The following is a 26,938-nucleotide window of genomic DNA, read 5'->3' as shown; positions in this document are numbered from 1 at the left end:
ACAACCCCAATTCCAATGAAGTTGGGACATTGTGTAAAATGTAAATAAAACAGAATACAAAGATTTGCAAATCCTCTTCATCCTATATCGAATTGAATACATGACAAAGACAAGTTATTTAATGTTCAAACTGATAAACCTTGTTGTTTTTGTGCAAATATTTGCTCATTTTGAAATGGATGCCTGCAACACATTTCAAAAAAGTTGGGACGGGGCAACGAAAGACTGGGAAAGTTGATGAATGCTCAAAGAACACATAATTGGAAACAGGTGAGGTTTTGATTGGGTAAAAAGGAGCATCTCCAAAAGGCTCAGCCCTTCACAAGCAAAGATGGGGTGAGGATCACCACTTTGTGAACAACTGCATGAAAAAAATTGTCCAACAGTTTAAGAACAATGTTTTTCAACGTTCAATTGCTAGGAATTTAGGGATTCCATCATCTACAGTCCATAATATAATCAGAAGATTCAGAGAATCTGGAGAACTTTCTACATATAAGCAGCAAGGCCGAAAGCCAACATTGAATGCCTGTGACCTTTGATCCCTAAGGTGGCACTGCATTAAAACCCGACATCATTGTGTAAAGGATCTTACCGCGTGGGCTCAGGAACAATTCTGAAAACCACTGTCAGTTAATACAGTTCGTCGCTACATCTACAAGTACACGTTAAAACTCTACCATGCAAAGCGAAAGCCATCCATTAACAACATCCAGAAACACCACCGCACATGCCCGAGCTCATTTGTCTTTGGAAATCATGGACGTCGTGTCCTCCGGACAAAAGACGAAAAAGACCCTCCAGATTGTTACCAGCGCAAAGTTCAAAAGCCAGCATCTGTGATGGTATGGGGTGTGTTAGTGCCCATGGCATGGGCAACTTACACATCTGTGATGGCACCATCAATGCTGAAAGGTACATCCAGGTTTTGGAGCAACACATGCTGCCATCCAAGCAATGTCTTTTTCAGGGACATCCCTGCTTATTTCCGCAAGACAATGCCAAGCCACATTCTGCATGTGTTACAACAGTGTGGCTTCATAGTAAAAGAGTGTGGGTACTAGACTGGCATGCCTGCAGTCCAGACCTGTCGCCCATTGAAAATGTGTGGCGCATTATGAAGCGCAAAATACGAGAACGGAGACCCTGGACTGTTGAACAACTGAAGTCGTACATCAATCAATCAATCAATCAATCAATTTTTTTTATATAGCGCCAAATCACAACAAACAGTTGCCCCAAGGCGCTTTATATTGTAAGGCAAGGCCATACAATAATTATGTAAAACCCCAACGGTCAAAACGACCCCCTGTGAGCAAGCACTTGGCTACAGTGGGAAGGAAAAACTCCCTTTTAACAGGAAGAAACCTCCAGCAGAACCAGGCTCAGGGAGGGGCAGTCTTCTGCTGGGACTGGTTGGGGCTGAGGGAGAGAACAAGCAAGAATGGGAAAGAATTCTACCTACAAAGATTCAACAATTAGTGTCCTCAGTTCCCAAATGCTTATTGACTGTTGTTAGAAGGAAAGGTGATGTAACACAGTGGTAAACATACCACTGTCCCAGCTTTTTTGAAACATGTTGCAGGCATCCATTTCAAAATGAGCAAATATGTGCACAAAAACAATAAAGTTTATCAGTTTGAACATTAAATATCTTGTCTTTATGGTGTATTCAATTGAATATAGATTGAAGAGGATTTGCAAATCATTGTATTCTGTTTTTATTTACATTTTACACAACGTCCCAACTTCATTGGAATTGGGGTTGTACTTGAACACTTTCTAGCAGGTAACTGTCAGTCCACCTGCTTGCTACAAAACCACTACTGCTTCTCACCAATGTCACCTGATGTCTTCCAGGTATTTAACGGTTTAGGTAATGATGCTCCTCGCCTGCAGCGATTTTGTGGCACAGTACCAGCTGGCACCCAGGTGCGCTCCTCTGGCAACACCATGACTGTCGTGTTCCGTACGGATGCCTCTGTGTCCAACGGAGGCTTCATGGCTACATACTCCTCTGATGACCCTGCAGGTTAGAGCATTGAAATATAATTATTACCTACAACAAAAAAAGATGCATATGGTGCATCCAGAAAGTATTCAGAGCACTGTAGTTTTTCCACATTGTTTTAATGTTACAGCCTTATTCCAAAATGGATGGAATTCTTTTTTTCTCAAAATTCTACACATAATACCCATAATGACAATGTGAAAAAAGATTGAGATTTTTTGCAAATTGATTAAAAATAAACAACAACAACAAAAAAGAAATCACATATACATACACTAGTATTCACAGCTTTAGCCATGAAGCTCAAAATTGAGATCAGGTGCATCCTGTTTCCATTGATCATCTTTGAGAGGTTTCTGCAACTTAATTTGAGTCTATATGGGGTAAATTCAGTTGACTGAACATGCTTTGGAAAGACACACACCTGTCTACATATAAGGTCCCACAGTTGACAGTGCATGTCAGAGAACAAGCCAAGCATGAAGTCAAAGGAACTGCCTGAAGACCTCAGAGACAGTATTGTCTTGAGGCACAAATATGGGGAAGAATACAATTCAATTTATGACATTTATATAGCACCAAATCACAACAAAGCAGCCTCAAGGCGCTTCACTTCACAAAAAACACGAGAGCCTTGCCTTGCATCACTGAGAGGCTGGCTGTCTAGTAACTTCCTACTTTTAACCCTCTGGGGCCAACGCCGTCGTATACGATGGCTAAGACCAAGCTTTACTAAATTATAAATAACTTTTTAATGATATGAGATAGAAACTTACTTTTTTTTTTTTGCTGAAAAGTTAACTCCGCGGACTTTTGAGCCAGCCATCGGCCATCTTTGTACTCCTCATAGAAGCTGTGTGATGACGTGCACAATGTGAGTGTCCAATCGGAATTGGTTCACCGTCACATGGTTTTCCAAAATCCAATCGTAGGGCAGATTCACCTCACGTGAAAAGCCAAAGATCGTTTTCAGGAGTGATATGTTACTAGTTGGCCCGTTTGAATAGCCCCATGGGTGCTCCAATGAGTACTTGCTCTTGGGCTCCAAATGCACCCTGCGCCATTACGCACAGCGATCAGTGAAAGCAGACGGAGAGCCTCTGATGACAATCTCACGTGCTCAAACAAAGAATGTGTAACTATCAGGATTGCTCCACTAGTTTGCATGTGAATGTTACTGGATAACTCTGTTGTTTTCTCTGCGTAAAGCACTGTTTACCATATCAATGGACAACAAAACGCATAGACCATTTTGTATACATTGTTCAAAATGTGCATTTGTGTTTATCGTTTGAACCTTTTTGTTGTACAGTCTTTCACACAAGACCTCAAATTACCTTTATAAAGTGTCAAAACAGTTGTTTATTATCATTTTCTGTGTGTTTTGAATAAATGTGTGGAAAATTATTTTCCGTTTTACTTTTTACTTCCTTATTTTTCATTGTAAACCTTTAATACACTTATAAAACACAACAAAAGCATATATATGATGAAAGCACAGGTTGTCCTGAAACAAAGAGACATAAAACTTGATTGTGGGATGCAGGGAGAGCTGTTAACAGCAATAATAAAACATTTATGCCAGGCGAGTGAACTGTCCAAAAAATGCCCTCGGACCCCAGAGGCCATTTGGGACCCCACTCTTATCAGACTCTACTCTGATGAGATTAAAATGATGGTTCTTGGTCCAGCAAGATATCATCATCAAGGTGAGGATCCTTGAGGTGATTTTTGATCCTGCGTTGTCCTTTGGCCTCCAGACTAGGGATATTACAAGTGGTACCTTCTTCCATCTGTGAAATATAGCAAGGATTTTCCCATTTGTCCCATTCTGTCCATGGCTGATGCCAAGACCCTTATCCATGCCTTTGTTTCTTCCACACTGCATTATTGCAATGTCCTATTTTCTGGGTTACCGCAGTCCCGCATTAAGGGTCTCCAATTGGTTCAGAATGCTGCTGCCAGACTTTTCACACAAAGCAGAAAGTTTGACCACATTACACCTGTTCTGGCATCTCTTCATTGGCTACCTGTCTCTGTGAGATTAGATTTTAAGGTTCTGTTATTAGCCTATAAAATTGTTCATGGACTTGGCACCAACCTACCAAGCTGATTTACTTAAGCCTATGTACCGGCCCAGGCTTAGCGCTCACAGGATGCAGGACTACTTTGTGTTTCAACTGTGAAGAAAAAGGCTGTGGGTCAAAGAGCCTTCTCCTATTGTACCCCTGTCTTGTGGAATGGTCTCCCAGTGTAGATAAGACAGTCAGATTCTGTGCAGATATTCAAGACACATTTGTTTTTTCAGTCCTGTGGTTAGCATCCTTTTTAATTTTTACTCCTTTATTGTGCTTTTTTATCTTTTAATTGTTCTTTATAAATTTTTTTTAAATTTATTTTAAATTGTTTTTGAATTGCTTTGTGTGAAGTGCCTTGGAGCGATGCTGTCATGAGTTGGCACTTTATAATTTGAATAAATTGAAAGGTCTAACCTTACCAACCCCTAGAGCAAGCACACAGGTGACAGTGGTAAGGAAAAACTCCCTGAGATGATATTGAGGAAGAAACATCAAGCAGACCAGACTCAGAAGGGTGACCCACTGCTTAGGCCATTCTAACAGTTACAAGGTAACCGTTACAAGGTTTTTATAAAGTTTTACACAACAAAAGAAACAAAACAGGAATTCAAAACTTCTTCTGCATCAGCTTCAGGCATGGCATCTTGCGGTAAGTCCACCATCCTGTTGTCCACAGGCATTACTCCTGTGCATTTCCCTTCGCACTGCGGACAGAGAAAAAAAAAGAGCAGAATCAGTCACTGGAAAAACCACAGCTAAGGTAAAATTAATCAGCATTAACTTGACAAGAAAGCAGAGAAAATACTAAGGTGATCGCCGGTCACTAGCCCTAAGCTTCACTACCAGACCCAGAATTTAGATGAAGTTGAGGCAGAGACCTGTTCCATTACCAAGGATAGGAAGCATAGTTCCATACTATGCAAGTATGCTTGCCATATGAAAGGGAGAATAATGTGTCTTAAATTAACTCTGGACTTGAATGTCTCTACAGAATCTGACTGTTTTGTCGCCATAGAGAGATCATTCCACAAAACAGGTGCATGATAAGAGAAGGATCTGGCCCGCAGACTTTTTATTCATGCTATGGACACAGAGTAGCTCTGTGTTCTGTGAATGCAGAGCCTGTGCCGGTACGTAGGCTTTAATTAGGTCAGATAAGTCGTGAGGTGTTAGTCCGTGAATAATTTTATAGCTTAATAGCAGAACCTTAAAATCTGACCTCACAGAGACAGGAAGCCAGTGAAGAGATGCCAAAATGGGTGTAATGTGGTCAAAGTTTCTGGTTCCTGTCAAGGGAAACATTTTGCTGTTTTGAAGGTTCCAGTGAACACAGTGACCTCCATCATCTGTAAATGGAAGAAGTTCAGATCCATCAGAACTCTTCCTAGAGCTGGCCACCAGTCTAAACTGATTGATCAGATATAAGGGCCATTGTCAGGGAGGTGACCAAAAACCCAATGGTCACTCTGTCAGAGCTCCAGCATTCCTCTGTGGAGAGAGGAGATCCTTTCAGAAGGACAACCATCTCTGCAACAATCCACCAATCAGGCCTGTGTGGTAGAGTGGCCAGACAGAAGCCACTCTTTAGTAAAAGACACAGAGCAGCCCACCTGAGGTTTGCCAAAAGGCACCTGAAGGACTCTCAGACCATGAGAATCAAATTCTCTGTTCTGATGACACAAAGATTGAACTCTTTGGGGTGAATGCCAGGCGTCATGTTTGAAGGAAACCAGGCACCATCCCACAGTGAAGCATGGTGGTGGCAGCATCATGCTGTGGGGATGTTTTTCAGTGGCAGGAACTGGGACACTAGTCAGTATAGAGGGAAAGATGATTGCAGCAATGTACAGAGACATCCTGGATGAAAACCTGTTCCAGAGCGCTCTTGCCCTCAGCCTGGGGTGACGATTCATTTTTCAGCAGGATTATGGCCCTAAACACACAGCCAAGATATCAAAGGAGTGGCTTCAGGACAACTCTGTGAATGTCCTTGGGTGGCCCAGCGAGAGCCCAGACCTAAAGCCGATTGAACATCTGAAAATGGCTGTGCACGACACTCCCCATCCAACCCGATGAAGCTTAAGAGGTGCTGCAAAGAGGAATGGACAAAACTGCCCAAAGATAGGTGCACCAAGCTTGTGGCATCATATTCAAGTAGACTTGAGGCTGTAATTGCTGCGAAAAGTGCATCAACACAGTATTGAAAAAAGGGTGTGAATACTTATGTGCACATGATTACTTAGTTTTTAATCCTTAAAGTGCAAAAATCCCCCCCCCCCCCCGCCCCCCAAAAAAAACAAAAACAAAAACAAAAACAAAAAACTTTTTCATGTCATCATTCTGGGGTGTTGTGAGTAGTTTGGGGGGGGAAAATGAATTTACTTCATTTTGGAATAAGGCTGAATCATAACAATATGTGGAAAACGTGAAGCACTGTGAATACTTTCTGGATGCCCTGGAATGCATGTTTTTATCTGTTTAATGTTTCAACTAGAAAATGGCATTGACAGGTGTTGTTCATTTTAAAGTGGAAGTTAAGTGCTGATCGTCACTGTCTGAGTGGCTGACAAGCCCAGTCCTGGAATGACTCTCTGCTGGACTTTGTGCAAGTGAACAGTGATGCGCGCTGAGGCTGTTGTTGTCTTTCTCTTTTTGCAGCAAGGGCTGTATTTCTTTCTTCCTCTGCTTCCTGAATGTCTTGCTTGACAGCACTGTGCCAGGCTAAACAATTGTTGACACAGATCTCCCAATAACTAGCACTGATGTTGCCACCTTCATGTCCTTTTTATCGCCTGTTGGCCAGTGGTCCAAAGGGGAATTATGTCATGGTGATTTCTGTCAGTCTGTCTGGCTGTCTGTCCATCCATCTCAAAAAAATAAATCTAATTTACGTCAGTTTCATGAGTGGGTCCCTGCATTCTGAAGTCAACTCTTATATTTTAGGAGGAATTTCATGAAACTTGGTACAAGTCCTCATTACACGCACATTAACCTATCGTTCGAGTTTGGCCTATTTTACCAGAATTATGGCCCTTGATTAACAAATCCAGACTACGTCAGTTTCTTGAGTGGGTGCCTGCATTCTGAAATCAACTCCTTTCACACCTGTAGGATGAATTTTGGCAAACCTGATACAATTCCTTGTTGTAGGTTCATAATAGGCATAGTGTAGTATTGTACAAGATTGACACATTTTGGCAGAGTTATGGCCCTTGATTAACAAACCTAGATGCTGCCAGTTTCATGAATTGGTGTCTGAAATCAACTATCACATACCTTGAAATGTTATTAGAATGTAGCAAGCACTTGTACCAAAGCAGCATTTGGCAGCAGGGGATATTGTGTTCTCAGTGCACCCTTGTTACAGATGTCTCTGTATCACAGACATGGCCGTAAGATAGCCATACTAGCTTGCCATATAATAGATTATTAAACATTATTAGTCATTAAACATCCAATTGCTTTCATCACATTTGTGTTTCTTAATTCTTTCATTTGTCCAACATCATAATGGTTTAGTGGTTAAAGTGTTGGGCTTGAGACCAGAAGATCCTTGGTTCAAATCCCCACCTGACTGGAAAAATCACTAAGGTCCTTTGGGCAAGGTCCTTAATCCCCTATTGCTCCCGGTGTGCAGTGAGTGCTTTGTATGGCAGCACCCTGACATCGGGGTGAATGTGAGGCATAATTGTAAAGCACTTTCAGCGTCTGATGCAGATGGAAAAGCGCTATATAAATGCAGTCCATTTACAGTCCATAAGCATAGCATAGCACTTAGCAGTGCCATTAGTTATCCCCTCGAGATCGCAAACAGAGCCTTCTGGTGTAGTCAGCTCATGCTTCGTCTGCACGCCTTCATGGTCAAAAATCAGATAAACCTGCATGGCTTTCTCTTCAACACATGAGGAAGCAAAACAAAATTTTCAAGCACTAGAAAGCATAAGTTTTCACTATGTGAGAGTGACTGTAACTTTGGCTAACTGGGAAGAAAATGTTGATGACATAATGCATATGGACTTGATTTTGCCTATACTATGTGATAGGAGACATCAATTTGATTCTCATTTCTGTTGTAAGCTGACGGATGAGCCCCTCCTCCTTTTTATGTGTCAACAAGTGGTAATAAAATTGTATGTCAGTCACTACATTTGGCAGGGATTCCATTGTCTTCTTGCACTGTGTAGTCCAAGTCTCTTGCCTTCTGCTCCTGCTCACTGTGTGCAGTAGAGATCATCTGACATGTGAGGTTGCTGTATGGATAACAATACACCTGTAGCTGACGCACTTGTGACTTAAAAGCAATAACAGGTGACAGTTTGATTTCATGTTATTCACAAAATATTCCCATGATGAATGCGGTAACCACATCCAACTCCTGTACACCCTAGTTTTCTCTCAGACATCACATACATAAATTGCAATGTGGAGTTGAACACTTGCACTTTGCAGTCCAGACCGTGTGACACAGGTTGTCATGATGTAGGGCGTCTCATTCTTATGTCAGTGTTAATTTGAATTTCTTCTACACATTTCGTGCTTCCTGATTTTAGAATGTGGTGGAATCCTGAACAATGTTGCGGGTGGAAACTTCACGTCTCCTGGCTACCCGACATCCAACTACAGTAATAATCTCAACTGTGAGTGGCTCATCCAGAACCCACAGCACGTCAATTCCTCCATTGTGGTGCTGATTCAGGACATGCACCTGCAGAACCACCAAACCTGTGCGAATGACTACTTGCAGTTCCGTTTAGGTGAGTCCACCAAAAAAAAAAAATAAATAAATAAATAAAAAAACTGCACTCAAAAAAAAAAAAGTGGTTATTTCTTCTGACATGTTCAGTTCAGGGTTTATTCGTTCTATCAGGCTGGTTTAATCCCACAGTCCAAAGTCGGGCATCTTAAAGTTACCATGTGTATGACTTAGATGTGTTAATTAGCAGAAATGGAATGTGGCCTTCATAATTCATTGGAGTATAATTACCTGCAACAAACAATCATGAACTGTGAATGAGCCCATATTTATTTTTCAGTGCCTCCCCTCATGGAACCATGTTGCACCGCTTTGTTGGCACAGCAGCTCAAAAAGGATGTACTCATTGTACCTTTCAGATTTTATAATGTGGTCAGAAGACTGAAGAAAAAAAGAGAAATCAGTGGTTGCCCCCCCCCCCATACACTGTGTACTTGTTGCTAGTGAGTGCTAACAAATTTGGGATCCCTCATTTTTGTGAAATGGATGTCTATATTGCAATTTAATATAACAATTAAGTGTTTTACTTGAAAATGTTATGTAAAACATTGGACACTGTGTTTTCATTGATGAAAGTTCTTTATTTTTATTGGTTATTAAGTTTTTAGAAATGGAAAGGAGCAAAGGAACATAGTATTTGTCTTATTTTTATTGTCTTTTGAGGGGAAGGTGATGGTCTTGTGGTTAATCGCTGGGCTTGAGACCAGAGGATCCTTTGTTCAAATCCCAGCCTGACTGGGAAATCACTAAGGGCCCTTGGGCAAGGTCCTTAATCCCCTAGTTGCTCCTGGTGTGTAGTGAGTACCTTGTATGGCCGCACCATCACATCGGGGTCAGTGTGAGGCGTTATTGTAAAGCGCTTTGAGCATCTGATGCAGATAGAAAAGCACTATATAAATGCAGTCCATTTATTTATTTTCTGGTCCAGAAAATGATCTGATAGATGTTTTAAAAATCATATCCGGGGAAAGGATTAACTATACTGTATTCATATATTTTTTGGAAAGTTCTCCACTTGTGTTCCTCTTACAGGTGACTCAGGTGGAGAGCTGCTGGCCAGCTTTTGTGGGCAGTCCACTCCCAGTGTACCCATTGTGGTTTTCACTCCAGAACTTTGGGTCCATTTTCAGACAGACAGCACACAGGGAGACCTGGGCTTCAAGGCTGATTACATGTTCTCTGGTCAGACACACACCATATTGTGTTTAACTTTTGGTATAGCTGTGCTTTTTCTGGTTCAGTAGTCAGTGTCTTGACACAGATGATTGTTGTCTTTGTGCAGCCTGTGGAGGCTGGCAGTCAGGTGAAGGTGGAGTGTTATCCAGCCCCAACTACCCCAACGTGTATCCCAGCCCGAGTCGCTGTGCCTGGCTGCTAGAAGCTCCCGTGGGTCACACCATTACGGTAGGTGAAGCCAGTAAATTGTTTTTATTTGAAAAAAGATATTTGACATTAGTTTGACTGGGCTTAGGTTTTACTAAATGTGGCAGCAGTGGCAGTTTGACTGAATCTTCAATATCATCAGTCCATGATGGCAACATTAGATGGATACATTAAACTGAACAATGAATAAAACTTTATGTGACTGAGAAGTTATTTTTATCTATGGTTAATTTGTGGTTTATTGGTCTCATTACTGCCACTCCTCCTCCAATGTATGTCTTGAAATTATTGAGTTACTAAATTTATTTATACTTGTCAAAAAAAAAACAACAACAAAAAAACAAAGACTCAGGACTGATTGAACGGAAAATAAGCTCTCAACTAGGAGTGTCACAGTACATGTATTTGTATTGAACTGTAAGGTACATACGCAACGGTTTGGTGCACAGAACTGCACGCAGAATAAACGGTACGACTTTGCACATGTATGTGTATTTGTTTCCATGAGTCACCGACATTTCAGCGAATAGTGCTGTTTGTGTCCACAGACTGTATCCCTCTAGTTTCATGTTCTGTGCAGAAGGTGGAGTCAGCCTGCTCTCTGTGTGTGTGATGGTCAAAGACAACAGTGAACCAGCCATTTGAAGCATCCAGCAGTAATATTCCACCCAGAACCTTTGGAAGCATAAATGGAATTGGTTAATTTACCGTTTTCTTCCAAAATATGAAATTGAAAGCAAATGATGCATATTTCTGTTGAGTCACTGTCCCTGGATGAGATCAGTCTGCTGCAATGCCAACAACTTAGGACAAAAGTTGACATTTAATATGAATTATTGTAAACTTTCACAGATGAGATGGTCACTGAATAGCAACACTGTGTACAATGACTTCAAATCTGTACAGAGTGAGGTTTTATGAGATGGCACCATCTGTGCAAAAAAAAAAAAAAAAAAAATCAGTCTGAATTTTAAAATGGACAAAATATTGAAGGTGGTCTAGCTCGACTTTAATCGTATTTTAGATCTTGTTCTGACTTATGGTATGGAAATAGAAGACTTAACAGTATTCCCTGAAAACTCCCTTTTGTCTGATCATTTTTTAATAACATTTACATTTACCCTGATGGACTACCCAGCAGTGGGGAATAAGTTTCATTACACTAGAAGTCTTTCAGAAAGCGCTGTAACTAGGTTTAAGGATATGATTCCTTCTTTATGTTCTCTAATGTCATATACCAACACAGAGCAGAGTAGCTACCTAAACTCTGTAAGGGAGTTAGAGTATCTTGTCAATAGTTTTACATCCTCATTGAAGACAACTTTGGATGCTGTAGCTCCTCTGAAAAAGAGAGCTTTAAATCAGAAGTGTCTGACTCCGTGGTATAACTCACAAACTCGTAGCTTAAAGCAGATAAGTAAGTTGGAGAGGAAATGGCGTCTCACTAATTTAGAAGATCTTCACTTAGCCTGGAAAAAGAGTTTGTTGCTCTATAAGAAAGCCCTTCGTGAAGCTAGGACATCTTTCTACTCATCACTAATTGAAGAAAATAAGAACAACCCCAGGTTTCTTTTCAGCACTGTAGCCAGGCTGACAAAGAGTCAGAGCTCTATTGAGCTGAGTATTCCATTAACTTTAACTAGTAATGACTTCATGACTTTCTTTGCTAACAAAATTTTGACTATTAGAGAAAAAATTACTCATAACCATCCCAAAGATGTATCGTTATCTTTGGTTGCTTTCAGTGATGCCGGTATTTGGTTAGACTCTTTCTCTCCGATTGTTCTGTCTGAGTTATTTTCATTAGTTACTTCATCCAAACCATCAACATGCTTATTAGACCCCATTCCTGCCAGGCTGCTCAAGGAAGTCCTACCATTATTTAATGCTTCAATCTTAAATATGATCAATCTATCTTTGTTAGTTGGTTATGTACCACAGGCCTTTAAGGTGGCAGTAATTAAACCATTACTTAAAAAGCCATCACTTGACCCAGCTATCTTAGCTAATTATAGGCCAATCTCCCACCTTCCTTTTCTCTCAAAGATTCTTGAGAGGGTAGTTGTAAAACAGCTAACTGATCACCTGCAGAGGAATGGTCTATTTGAAGAGTTTCAGTCAGGTTTTAGAATTCATCATAGTACAGAAACAGCATTAGTGAAGGTTACAAATGATCTTCTTATGGCTTCGGACAGTGGACTTATCTCTGTGCTTGTTCTGTTGGACCTCAGTGCTGCTTTGATACTGTTGACCATAAAATTTTATTACAGAGATTAGAGCATGTCATAGGTATTAAAGGCATTGCGCTGCGGTGGTTTGAATCATATTTGTCTAATAGATTACAGTTTGTTCATGTAAATGGGGAATCTTCTTCACAGACTAAAGTTAATTATGGGTTCCACAAGGTTCTGTGCTAGGACCAATTTTATTCACTTTATACATGCTTCCCTTGGGCAGTATTATTAGACGGTATTGCTTAAATTTTCATTGTTACGCAGATGATACCCAGCTTTATCTATCCATGAAGCCAGAGGATACGCACCAATTAGCTAAACTGCAGGATTGTCTTACAGACATAAAGACATGGATGACCTCTAATTTCCTGCTTTTAAACTCAGATAAACTGAAGTTATTGTACTTGGCCCCACAAATCTTAGAAGCATGGTGTCTAACCAGGATCGTTACTCTGGATGGCATTTCCCTGATCTCTAGTAATACTGTGAGAAATCTTGGAGTTATTTTTGATCAGGATATGTCATTCAAAGCGCATATTAAACAAATATGTAGGACTGCTTTTTTGCATTTGCACAATATCTCTAAAATCAGAAAGGTCTTGTCTCAGAGTGATGCTGAAAAACTAATTCATGCATTTGTTTCCTCTAGGCTGACTATTGTAATTCATTATTATCAGGTTGTCCTAAAAGTTCCCTAAAAGCCTTCAGTTGGTTCAGAATGCTGCAGCTAGAGTACTGACGGGGACTAGCAGGAGAGAGCATATCTCACCCGTGTTGGCCTCCCTTCATTGGCTTCCTGTTAATGCTAGAATAGAATTTAAAATTCTTCTTCTTACTTATAAGGTTTTGAATAATCAGATCCCATCTTATCTTAGGGACCTCGTAGTACCATATTACCCCATTAGAGCGCTTCGCTCTCAGACTGCGGGCTTACTTGTAGTTCCTAGGGTTTGTAAGAGTAGAATGGGAGGCAGAGCCTTCAGCTTTCAGCCTCCTCTCCTGTGGAACCAGCTCCCAATTCAGATCAGGGAGACAGATACCCTCTCTACTTTTAAGATTAGGCTTAAAACTTTCCTTTTCGCTAAGGCTTATAGTTAGGGCTGGATCGGGTGACCCTGAACCATCCCTTGGTTATGTTGCTTTAGACGTAGACTGTGTTTCATAATTATTGTATGGCCTTGCCTTGCAATGTGGAGCGCCTTGGGGCAACCTGTTTGTTGTGATTGGCGCTATACAAGAAAAAAGTTGATTGATTGATTGACATGCGATATAAAAACAAACAAAAACAAAGCGCGTTGCACAGTAAATTAATCTCAACACAAATGACAAGAGATTTCATCACTTCAGTGATGCTTAATGAAAAAGAAAGGTTATTCTGACGCTTTGTCTCACAGTGTAGTGGCTGATGGCAGCTCTCTGCTACTCACAGACTACTGCAGGGGTGTCTAAAGTATTCCAGAAATGTCCAAGAGGGTGCAAGTTTTCTTTGCAGCCACTGACTCCAGCAGGTGATTTCACTGATTAACTCATCCCACCTGCTCAAAGTGATGTTAATCAGTGAACTCACCTGCTGGAGTCAGTGGCTGCAAAGAAAACTTGCACCCTCTTGAACATTTCTGGAATACAGGTACTGTGTGTAAGTTTTGACCACAGGAGCAAACAGTATGTCCAGCCAATGTTAATGTGTTTTTACCTTTTTATTAATGACCTATGCATAACATTGTTCAGTTGTCACTGGATGAATGTCTCATCCAGTGACATATTTTGGATAGAAAGACAGAAATCATCTAACCTGTTAAGTTTTATACAATGCCTAATAGAACCCCAAATACAGGCAACACAAGGCAGGTGCTATGTGCAAAAAAAAACAGGTGATTGAAACTCCAAACAGACAAAAAGTGAGACGTGGGGGAAAAAAGGGGTCCAAAAACACACAGAGTTTAAACTGAGTCACAAAGAAATGATACAGGAAACAGTAGGAATGATACAGCAGCAAAGTCACACTCTGGGTACTCACAGGAAACAACTTGAAACAGCTGGCAGACAAACAGGAACTGAGGTGTGGCTTAAATGTAATAAGAACTGATGAGAAAATAAAAGAGGTGTCTGCAAAAATAAAAGGTCAACGCACAAACAGGAAGGTGGCAAAAACCCAGCAGTATGGAAGGTGAGCAAAGGAAAAAACATAATTAAACCTTAAGAAAAATGTCAAAACCCACAGAACCGAAATATAAATCCAAGTGCACAAAAGTAAAAATCACTGTGGACGTCAAAGGTGTAAAAAGTGTAACATAAGATAAAACTCACAAGAAGAACTAAAACATGAAAAGAGGCAATCAAACAACAGGGTACAAAAACCACAAACTAAGTCAACTCAAACAGAAAAGTAACGTGGCGCTCGGAATGGAATAAAAGTGCTACAGAGGAAAACACTAACATGAAGATGAACACATTAAAGGGGACAAACAATAATTAAACTTCCAAAAGAAATAAACGCTAACCAAAAACTAAATCAAGAAATAGAAGCATATAGTCAATGAAGAACTCAACCAAGAACAGAGTGCAAATCCGGAGTTCAAAGGATAACCATAACACGGAGATCCTGGAACAAGGGAGACAAAACACAGACAGTGGAGAGACAGACCCAAAACAAAGACGCAGGATGGACCACACTGAGGACACACCTGGATGACAGACCATGACAGGGGACATGTTACTGAACACAACACACAAACATAAACACAGGACCGGGGCTGCTCAGACACCCACCCACAACATAACGGGAAATGGGGAGTGATTTTATTTTACATACATTTACATTGGCACACCCATTTCTCACACCAGAACAGTTTGTCCACATGAATAAAGGAGTATCTTCAATAAAGATTTGGAGAATTTCAAAAACCAAACTTGTACCGAACCATGATGTCTAAATCGAGGTGCGAACCGAACCGTCTGTGATAGGTGACACCACGACTCTCAACATTTCTATTTTGTAACAGGTCTTTGAAAGACATAAATAATTTTTTCTACATGCTATGTACTGTACAGAATTTCCTCTGCTATCAACTATGCTAATAGAAAATAATGAGTGATTTTGTAAACTACCTATGGTTATTTTAGAGCAAAAACAAATTGTATTTAATTAACATAAAGATCATGCCATCATTTAACATGACAGCATTTCCCTTTTTAAATCAAACTCATGCCTTTGTTGAATTTTCTTCAAACTTACCTACGGACAGTCTGCACGGCCTGAGTGAATTGTCTTTTTGCAGCTAACCTTCAGCACCTTCAACCTTGAGCACCACTCCACCTGTGGCTGGGACTCAGTCACCATTTTCAACGGTGGCTCTCCTGGCTCTCCTATTATTGGCCAGTACTGTGGCACCACCTCCCCAGGAACCATCCAATCTGGATCCAACAAGCTTGCGGTAGTCTTCTTGGCTGACCACAGTGTGTCCAGAGGGGGCTTTTTGGCCTCCTGGTCAGCAGACTCTTCAGGTGGGTTTAATAAATCAGTTAAACATACCACAAACACAGTAATTAACACAGTAACACCATACAATGAATGAATTAATGGACTTTAAATGAGTAATATAAGTGTATAAATTATCACTGAAAAAGATTACAAAATGGCTGGTTATGCCACTACACTTGTTATATTCAGGGTCATCTTATAGTCTGACAAATACTGTGTGTGTGTGTGTGTGTGTGTGTGTGTGTGTGTGTGTGTGTGTGTGTGTGTGTGGTGTGTGTGTGTGTGTGTGTGTGTGTGTGTGTGTGTGTGTGTGTGTGTGTGTGTGGTGTGTGTGTGTGTTGCATTTTTTGTGTGCCTCCAGGATGTGGTGGGGTGATCCATGCAGATACAGGGACTATCAAGTCTCCAAACTATCCTCAGAACTTTCCTGTCAGTGCAGAGTGTTCATGGCAGATCATTGGTCATGAAGGAAACCACCTCGAAATGAGCTTTGACAGCAACTTCGAGATTCCAGACAGCTCCGGGAGCTGTCAGACCAGCTATGTCAAGGTGCCTGCACTGAAAGACTACAAATGTAAATTTGTATCATTGTTAGATGAGGGCATATGAAAGTTTTGGGTTTTTGCAAACTGAAGAAGATACATTGGCTGCTGGTAATTGAGAATGAAACACTCACTAGTCGAATGAAGTACCAATATTGCTGCTTTTGAGACAACATCAAATATTAGGGCCCCTTCACACATAGTACGAATGTGGTTGAATTGTGCATGAATTGCACATGAAGCAGGAATCGTATACGTGTGAAATCGTAGCTGCATCCAACATCTCGTACACCTGTTGCTACAGCTATTTGCGCACATCAGTGGCTGAAAGACAGAGTGTGCCCTGTGAGAGCCCATTCGATCCCTCTCGTGGCAGGTGTCGGTCAAATTCCAGGTGACACGCATGAACATCTAACACCGCTCATTTGGCACTTAGAAAATGTGTGGCCATTCGCACTATTAGCACGACGATGGTTCATTGAAACCATCTGAATTTCTCGAATGGTGTCCACTTGGATGTGCCTTACAGTTTCTGAAAAAAGTTTGATGAAGCAAAGCGCCAGTCTCTCAGGAAGTTCTCAGACAAAGGAATTCCGACGGGAGGGGTGGACCAGTGCTCACTCAAAGCCTGCCCACAGGCGAATGACACAACCGACAGGCGTGAAAAAACTCACACATGCGCACGAGGGTTCAAGCTTGTCTGACGCAGTCACACATGATTCAAATCCATATAGTTTTTGAAAAAAAAATAAAAAGGTCGGTTTCTTTTCTAATAGACCTCGTACACAGCAGGAAACCAGTGATCAACATAATCAGTACATGAATGAAACTTTTGCAGTCATAGATGTAAAATAAAGGTTTTTTTTTGTGTGCAATCAATCTACTTAAGCAAACCTTTAAATTTGGGTGTATATTTTTTGCAGGTATGGTCCGGTCAGACCCAGAATGCAGAGGCATTGCTTGCGACAGGTTGCGGTTCGGTGGCTCCGACATCCATAATTGCTCCAAACAACATAATTACAACCAGATTCCAAGCTACTGGAGCTGTTGGCAAAGGATTCTCAGCCACATTTAGCAGCAGTAAGATGCAGACAGCCTCATGAGGAACTTATGATGATAAAGGCACCTTGACACTTGCACAAATTTGATCCCCACACAGCCGTGCAATTAGTTGTGCCATGGGTCCCACTTCTTCACTCTGGATGCCGCGCTTTGTCCCACTGGACGCCATGCTATATAAATAATCATTTCATAGCTGATGACGCATTTGCTCTCAGATCTTCGCTGATGAAACCATCTTTCATCACTCCCAGAATCAGAGAAATTATATACAACTGCAGGTTGTCTCATGCACATTGTACGGTGAACGTATTTCAAATCTTGTCTCAAAGGTAAGAATAAGAAAGAACTTTATTAATCCCAAAGGAAATAGTTTTTTGTAATTGTAATTATATATATATATATATATATATATATATATATATATATATATATATATATATATATATTGCAATGGATTGGTAAAACAGTTGCATTTTCATTCCTTCTTATGAGTTAGATAATGTATCTGTAAAATTATGTTTATTGTAGATGTAACATCTCGTCATAATCTTTCAGATGCCCTGCATGCAATGACATGTATTGACACGCAGTGTTTACAAACAGGTTGCGCAATGTTCATGAAATTAATGCGTGCCAGAAGTTTTGAACATTTCAAAATTTTCTTTGCGCACTGGCATGCAGCCGTGCACAGTTCACGCACAGTTTGCAACTGTTTAGGATGGGATTACTCACTGGCATGCCATATTGCATGTCAGTGCAGGGATCAAATTCATGCAAGTGTCAATGTGCCTTAACACTACAACTGTGACTCATCCACTTTGTTGGCAGGGTTTGGTCCTCTTTAAATCTTTTTGTGACAACATCAACATATGATGTCCTCTGAAATCAAAATACACATAGTGATGTGAAACATCAAATATTGTATTTCCTGTTGATCAGAATCTAATTTATTGCCAAGTAAGTTCGCACATGTATTTGATCTGGTGTTATTGCTGCATAAACAATAGGCAAAGAAAAACACTTCTATAAGAAGTAAAAAGAGTCAAATAAACAAAACTATATCCACTGTTATATAAAAAAAATGTAATGGAATGTGACAGTGCAAAAACGGGTGATTGGAGTACAGATGTACGAGGTCTGTTAGAAAAGTATCGGACCTTTTTATTTTTTGCAAAAAACATATGGATCTGAATCACGTGTGATTGCATCAGTCAAGCTTGAACCTTCGTGCACATACAGTTTTTTCACGCCTGTCGGTTGCGTCATTCGCCTGTGAGCAGGCTTTGTGTGAGCAGTGGTCCACCCCTCTCGTCGGATTTTTATTGCGAATAAAATGTCTGAACGATTTGGAGCTTTGCTGCATCAAATTTTTCCAGAAACTGTGAGAGACCTCCAGGTGGACACCATTTGGAAAATTCAGGTGGCTTTCAGGGACGATTTTATGGGGATTACACAGATTAAGGAGTGCTCCAGCCGGTTTAAAGACCGCCCACAGCTTCTGAGAGCACGGCGCACTCTGAGCAACAGGCTGACACCCCGCTGAAACAACCAGGTCATTTCCAAAGTGAAAGCTTTGTTTATCCGGGACGTCGTCTGACTTCCACAAAAAAGGCAGAAGACGTGGACATCAGCACTTTTTCGGCACATTCCACAGTTGCAGGAGTTTTTTTCATGGAAAGAGAAGCGGAGGAATGCGCCATGGAGCCGCTCATGGCGCGGGACAAAACCACCTCCGTGTTGGTCTCACAGGACGGCTTTCAGATGGCTTTCAGATGGCTTTCGGTGGCTTTTCAGTCGTGTGACTATCCGAGAAATTGTGCATGAGCTGGACATGCCACAACATGTCCTGTGAGGCTTCATCACGGTGTTGTTTTGCGCCATGCGGCTCCGCCACGACGCGCGGAATTTCTCCGCACGTTTGTCTCAATGTGCCGAAAAAGTGCAGATGTCCACGTCTTCCGCAATTCCTGTGGTAGTCAGACGATGCCCCAGATCAACACAGCGTCCAGTTTGGAAATGAATGGCACATTCCACTGTTACAGGAGTTTTTGTCATGGAAAGAGGAATGGAGGAATGGAGGAATTCCCGCGCGTCGCGGCGGAGCCGCATAGTGCAAAGCAACGCCGTGATGAAGCCTTACAGGACATGTTGGGGCATGTCCAGCTCATGCACAATTTCTCGGATAGTCACACGACTGAAAAGCCACCGAAAGCCATCTGAAAGCTGTCTTGTGAGACCAACACGGAGGTGGTTTTGTCCCGCGCCATGAGCGGCTCCGTGGTGCATTCCTCCGCTTCTCTTTCCATGAAAAAAACTCCTGTAACAGTGGAATGTGCCGAAAAAGTGCTGATGTCCACGTCTTCTGCCTTTTTTGTGGAAGTCAGACGTCATCCCGGATCAACAAAGCCTTCACGTTGGAAATGATCTGATTGTTTCAGCGGGGTTTCAGCCTGTCGATCGGCGCTAGGAGTGCGCCATGCTCTCAGCAGCTGTGGGCGGTCTTTAAACCGGCTGGAGCACTCCTTAATCTGTGTAATCCCCATAAAATCATCCCTGAAAGCCATCTGAATTTTCCGAATGGTGTCCACCTGGAGGTCTCTCACAGTTTCTGGAAAAATTTGATGCAGCAAAGCTCCAAATCGTTCAGATATTTTATTCGCAATAAAAATCCGACGAGAGGGGGTGGACCACTGCTCACACAAAGCCTGCTCACAGGCGAATGACGCAACCGACAGGCGTGGAAAAACTCACGCATGCGCACGAAGGTTCAAGCTTGGCTGATGCAATCACACGTGATTCAAATCCATATGGTTTTTGCAAAAAATAAAAAGGTCCGATACTTTTCTAACAGACCTCGTACAGTACCTTTCAGTGCAGGGATGACCTGATCTGTGCTTTATGGTAGTGGGGGAAGAAGGCAGAGTAAGTGGGGGTCTCTGGTATTGTTTATGAATCTAGCTGCGTATGGAAAGAAGCTGGTTTTGTGTCTTGAGGTTTTCGTCCTGATGGACCTCAGCCTTGGGAGAGATCAGCCACAATCTTCCTTGCTCGCCTCACGGCCCTGGAGGCATACAGGCCCTGTAGGCATGGCAGATTGCAGTTGATCACCTTCTCTACTGCATGGATGATACACTGTAGTCTGCTCCTCTCCTTAGCAGTGGCAGCAGCATACCAGACAGTGATAGAAGAGGAGAGCATGGACTCAATGATGGCAGTGTAGAATTTCACCATCATTGTTTTTGGCAGGTTGAACTTCTTAAGCTGCTGCAGAAAGTATGTCCTCTGTTGTGCTCTCTTGATGAAGCTGACGTTCAGCTCCCACTCTAGGTCCTGGGTGATGGTGATCCCCAGGTAATGGAAGGACTTCACAATGGTGACTGGGGAGTCACACAGGTTGATGGGGATGTCAGGAATGGGTTCTTTCTGAAGTCAACAACTATTTCCACTGTCTTGAGGGCACTGAGCTCCAGTTTGTTCAGTCTACATCAGGATACCAAGTGATCATTCTCCCGTCTGTAGGCAGACCCGTCCGCATCAAAGATGAGTCCAATGAGGTTTGTATTGTCCATAAACTTCAGGAGCTTCACAGACTGGTGACTGGAGGTGCAGCTGTTGGTGTACAGGGAGAAGAGTAGAGGAAAAAGAACACAGCCTAGGGGGGATCCAGTGCTGATGGACCATGTGTTGGAGACATGCCATCCCAGCTTCACATGCTGCCTCCTGTTAGACAGGAAGTTAGTGATCCACCCACAGGTGGAGTCAGGTATGCCAAGCTGAGAGATCTTGTCCTGCACCAGGGCTGGGATGATCGTACTGAAAGCAGAGCATAAGTCCACAAACTGGCATAAGTTCCTTGGGAGTCCAGATGCTGGAGGATGAAGTGGAGGGGCATGTTGACAGTGTTGTCTATAGACCTGTTCACTCTGTGGGCAAACTGCAGGGGATCCAGAGATGACCTTGAGTTGTGTGAGGACAAGGTGCTTGAAGGTCTTCATCACCACATAGGTCAGGGTGATGGGTCTATAGTCATTAAGTCCTGTAGTTCTTTGTTTTTGGGGGATGGGGATGATGGTGGAGGACTTGAAGCATGCTGGCACCTGGCATGTCTCCAGTGAAGTGTTGAGGCTGTCTGTGAACACCGGAGATTGTTGGTCTGCACAGATCTTCAGTATGAATGGGGAGACAGAAGCTGATGTATGAGGTCACAGCCTCTGTGTACTCATCCAGACTGTTGGTGGCAGTTTTGAACACATCCCAGTCCATGTTTTCCAAACATGCCTGAAGATCCTCACTGCTCCACTGTTTAGATGTCCTCACTACAGGTTTGTAGAGCTTTAGTTTCTGCCTGTAGGTAGGAATCAGGTGGACCATGGCATGGTCAGAGTGGCCCAGTGCTGCACGGGGGATAACATGATAAGCATTGTTCATAGCTGCGTAACAGTGATCCAGAGTTCTCTCCTCTCTGGTCACACATTTAATAAGCTGTCTGTATTTGGGGAGTTCGTGGGAGAGATTACCTTTTTTAGGGCCCCTTCACACATTGTACAAATAAGTACAAATCAGAGCGAATCACGGCAGACCAGCTCGTATGAGCCAACCACGAAAACATTGAGCCAACGGGCAGGTATGAACAATCCCACTGCGATTGTTTTGTGCACGCAACGGTGTCGTGCACGAAACTGTCGCAGCTGGAACACAGTGTGAGCAGCTGCGGCATGTGTAACCACATTGCGCAGCTGTGCTGTGAAAAGAAAAAAAAATACATGCCACCTACAGGATTCGAACCTGCAATTTACAAAAGCTGTGATTGCCAGCCAGAAACTTTACCATTGCTCTACCATTGCTGTCCTATAAAAGGTGCGGAAAAATGCCTGAAATCAGCAACAAGATAGACATATTTTAAAAAAACACACACACCATAAAAACAACACCCCATTTTATTGAATCCCTCTTATCGCGTGAACAATACAAGTATGAACCGTCTGTTCCTCTGTAGATGTGACCCGTGGTCACAGACGTACAGCTGCAGGTTTGGTGATTAATACGGCCGCCCTTTTTCTCTTTTCTGCAAATATATGTACTTATGTGTCCATATACATTTCTACACGCTTTATTTTTTCTTGTTCCCCCCTTTTTAATATTATTATATTTAAGTAAATATTGGAGGAGTGGGGTACAATTAGTTATACCTAACAGCTAACGTTAGCTTATCTAGCAGGCTGTAGTAATGTTCATCGTAGCTTACAAAATAGTTGGTTCTTTTGTGTTTGATAACCACATTAATTCATACTTTTGTCCACATTTATTTTATATGTATTTGTTAATACCGTTACTGTAGGTTTAACTACGCTATTATATTTTATACACTAATTACCGTTTTTGTTTATCGTGTTAGCTTGCTGGGTACGGTTGGCTTATTAACGGCTAATTTAACTCTTCTACTATAACTAGCTTATTTTCGCTATTTACAATTTTATCTTACATGGTGTAGATTTTTTATGATTCATCAGTTTATGTGTTCCTTTAAAGATATCAACATATAGTACCTAAGTTCTTAGGTTTCCATTTGATAGCATAATGATTATACTTTTTATTTTTCCTATAGTATGCTAACAGAGTTACTTTAGATAGATGCCTGTACACTCACATACTCATAGCTTCTGTTTCTATAATAAAATACCAGATTTATAGCTTAGCCTACTAACTATATTTAATTTTACTACTAGTCTACATACTAAATTACCTATACTACAATCTTCTCCTGTGATGTCTTATCCTTCTTATGTCTTATTATTTATTATATTATATATACCTTTTTCTTGAGCCGCTTGGGCGGGTAGGGAGACTTCCCATGGGATAAAAAAGCTTTTCAACCTACCATCCCTGGTTCTCAAGACCAGGCACCTTAGTGGCTCTACTCTACTCTTTTCTACTCTCCTATTTTACTCTTCCTTTTTAGATATTTAGATATACCTTTATATACTAGCATAGTTCCACCTTAGAATTGGAATATAATATATAAGATATACCTTACTGAATTTTCATGCATGGAACATTGTGCTGTTATCATGTCCACATCGACTGGCCTGGTGTGTCCAGCTGGCTCTGCGTGCATGTCCAGCCCGACACACGTGTCCTGTGGATGGCACGCTGCAGAACGAACATGGTGTCATGTGAAACAGAGCTCACATGGGTGACCTGACATTCAGATCGCCCGCTGCGTGTTGTGATCTGACGTTCCATATCACCTGGGGCAGCCTGTCAATGTGCATGCCGTGGCTCGCTCACTGCAGCTCATCGCAACAGCGATATATGGTTTTATGTATGTCCACATGAGGACAGCAAGCAGACATGCGCGTCACATTGGATAGTTGTAAGTTCATGTCCATCCAAACACTGTACGTGTCCCCCACCCGTGATGTCCAGAACCACAGATCTTAACAGCAGCTGCTGTCTGCAGACACACCCCCTGTCAGTTTCAGCACACACAACATGTCACTCTGTTATGTGATGATTATTTTTAGTATTTGTTATGTAATTGTGTATATAGGTGGTGTAGTACTTATTAATATACAACCCCAATTCCAATGAAGTTGGGACATTGTGTAAAATGTAAATAAAAACAGAATACGATGATTTGCAAATCCTCTTCAACCTATATTCAATTGAATACAACACAAAGACAAGATATTTAATGTTCAAACTGATAAACTTTATTGTTTTTGTGCAAACATTTGCTCATTTTGAAATGGATGCCTGCAACATGTTTCAAAAAAGCTGGGACAGTGGTATGTTACCACTGTGTTACATCACCTTTCCTTCTAAGAACACTCAATAAGTGTTTGGGAACTGAGGACACTTGTTGAAAGCTTTGGAGGTGGAATCCTTCCCATTTCTTGCTTGATGTATGACTTCAGTTGTTCAGCAGTCCAGGGTCTCCGTTGTCGTATTTTGTGCTTCATAATGCGCCACACATTTTCAATGGGTGACAGGTCTGGACTGCAGACAGGCGAGTCTAGTACCCGCACTCTTTTACTATGAAGTCACGCTGTTGCAACACGTGCAGAATGTGGTTTGGCATTGTATTGCTGAAAAAAGCAGGGACGTCCCAGAAAAAGACATTGCTTGGATGGTAGCATCTGTTGCTCCAAAACCTGGATGTACCTTTCAGCATTGATGGTGCCATCACAGTTGTTTAAGTTGCCCATGCCAGGGGCACTAACACACCCCCATACCATCACAGATGCTGACTTTTGAACTTTGTGCTGGTAACAATCTGGATGGTCTTTTTCCTCTTTTGTCCGATGGACAAGATGTCCATGATTTCCAAAAACAATTTGAAATGTGGACTCAGACACAGCACACTTTTCCACTTTGCGTCTGTCCATTTCAACTGAGCTCGGGTCCAGAGAAGGCGGCAGCATTTCTGGATGTTGTTGATGTATGGTTTTTGCTTTGCATGGTTTAACTTGCACTTGTAGATGTAGCGACAAACTGTGTTAACTGACAATGGTTTTCTGAAGTGTTCCTGAGCCCACGCGGTAAAATCCTTTACACAATGATGTCGGTTTTCATTGCAGTGGCGCCTGAGTGATCGAAGGTCACAGGCATTCAATGTTGGTTTTCAGCCTTGCCGCTTGCGTGTAGAAGGTTCTCCAGATTCTCTGAATCTTCTGATTATATTATGGACTGTAGATGATGGAATCCTTAAATTCTTTGCAATTGAACATTGAGAAACATTGTTCTTAAACTGTTGGACTATGTTTTCACGCAGTTGTTCACAAAGTGGTGATCCTCTTTGCTTGTGAGCAGCTAAGCCTTTTGGGAATGCTCCTTTTATACTCAAATGAGCAAATATTTGCACAAAAACAAAAAAAGTCTATCAGTTTGAACATTAAATATCTTGTCTTTGTGGTGAAGAGTTAGTTGAAGAGGATTTGCAAATCATTGTATTCTGTTTTTATTTACATTTCACACAACGCCCCAACTTCATTGCAATTGGGGTTGTACCTGTCCTGTCCTGTGCACTGAGCTGTCATTTGTGTCTCTGGTCAGCAGCTGGGAGGTGGCTCCCCGTGCTGTGTGCACTCTGACCTGGCTGTCCGGCCCCAGATATGTTCATGTCTACCCCCATGACACATGTGTCGGTGGGGCATGACACACGCACACATGTGCGAGATATATGCACCACATGTGTATTGCTTTTTGCAACGTCACATACGTGGGGGGACGTAGACAAATTTCACATCCAGCTCGAAAGTGATTGTCTGCTGACTGTTTTCTTGCTAACAGCGTGAATGGCCACGCATTTTCTAAGTGTCAAGTGAGCCGTGTTGGATATTCATGTGTGTCAACTGGAATTTTGCCGACACCTGCCGTGAGAGGGATCGAATGGGCTCTCACAAGGTACACTTTCTTTCAGCCACTGGTGTGCGCACATAGTTGTAGTGAGACATTAGAGGCAGCTCCGATTTATAGCGACAGCTGTATGTGGTGTTAGAGGCAGCTCTGATTTTACACAAATTGCATACATTTCCTGCTTCGTGCGCAATTCGACCACATTTGTGTTGTGAGGACAGTAACTAAAGATTCCAATGAATGCAGGATTTATAAATCAAGGACTTTTTTTAAAATTTCAAGTGGGGCTGAGAAACCAGCTAAATGGAAACACATGAGGTGGTGACAGATTGTGACGAGAGAGAGGGAGAGAGAGAGGGAGAGGAGAGAGGGAGAGGGAGAGAGAGAGAGGGAGAGGGGGAGAGAGAGGAGAGAGAGAGAGATGTGCAGTGTGTTGGGGTTCGTTCTGCAGCTGTAGCTTCACCAGCAAAACACAAAACAAATACAAATAAAAATAACATATTTGAATGTGCGCATGCCCAAATGTGCCCATGCTGGTTTTAATTTCATTAAATGAATAAATTATATACTCACTAAGCAGCCATCCATCATGCTCCGTGCCAGCCCCTAGCTTGTTCCCAACCCGATCCAATGCATTTACGCATCACATATGATTTGTACACTGATGGAATGAAAATGTTTCCTGTTAACAAAAACAAATTCATCATGCGAGGGTGCCTTTATGCATGCATTCAATAGCTGCGATTACATTAGGGAAACTGGCTCTAGCTGTAAATTGCATTTTAATGTTGGAATGTGTTGTACCTGAATGACATTGCTGACATGGCTCAGCTTAAGTGGCGGCACGGTGGCTTGTTGTTTAGCACTGGTGCTTCACAGCAAGAAGATCGTGGGATCACAGGGAGTTTGCATGTTCTCCCTGTGTCTGCGTGGGTTTCCCTGGGCACTCTGGTTTCTTCCCACAATCAAAAAACATGCTTTAGGGTCTGTTTCTTTCTCTGCCCTTGACCAAGGCAGAGTCTCTACACCTGGAGTA

At 41.9% G+C, this 26,938-nt stretch overlaps 1 protein-coding gene across 1 annotated transcript in view; it reads left to right on the top strand.

Moving 5' to 3' along the window:
* cubn (cubilin (intrinsic factor-cobalamin receptor)) overlaps positions 1-26,938 on the top strand; it is a 362,295-nt gene that overhangs the window by 283,952 nt on the left and 51,405 nt on the right. Inside the window, exons 49-55 of the mRNA XM_034169223.1 lie at positions 1,861-2,032; positions 8,640-8,843; positions 9,875-10,024; positions 10,125-10,246; positions 15,738-15,963; positions 16,302-16,489; positions 17,406-17,562. Coding sequence (XP_034025114.1) covers positions 1,861-2,032; positions 8,640-8,843; positions 9,875-10,024; positions 10,125-10,246; positions 15,738-15,963; positions 16,302-16,489; positions 17,406-17,562 — 1,219 coding nt within the window. The remainder of the gene's footprint in view (positions 1-1,860; positions 2,033-8,639; positions 8,844-9,874; positions 10,025-10,124; positions 10,247-15,737; positions 15,964-16,301; positions 16,490-17,405; positions 17,563-26,938) is intronic.

Source organism: Thalassophryne amazonica, chromosome 1 (assembly GCF_902500255.1).
Source record: "Thalassophryne amazonica chromosome 1, fThaAma1.1, whole genome shotgun sequence".
NCBI classification, from domain to species: Eukaryota; Metazoa; Chordata; class Actinopteri; order Batrachoidiformes; family Batrachoididae; genus Thalassophryne; species Thalassophryne amazonica.
Note: the sequence above shows the minus strand (reverse complement) of the source record. Positions and strands in the feature narration are given on the sequence as shown.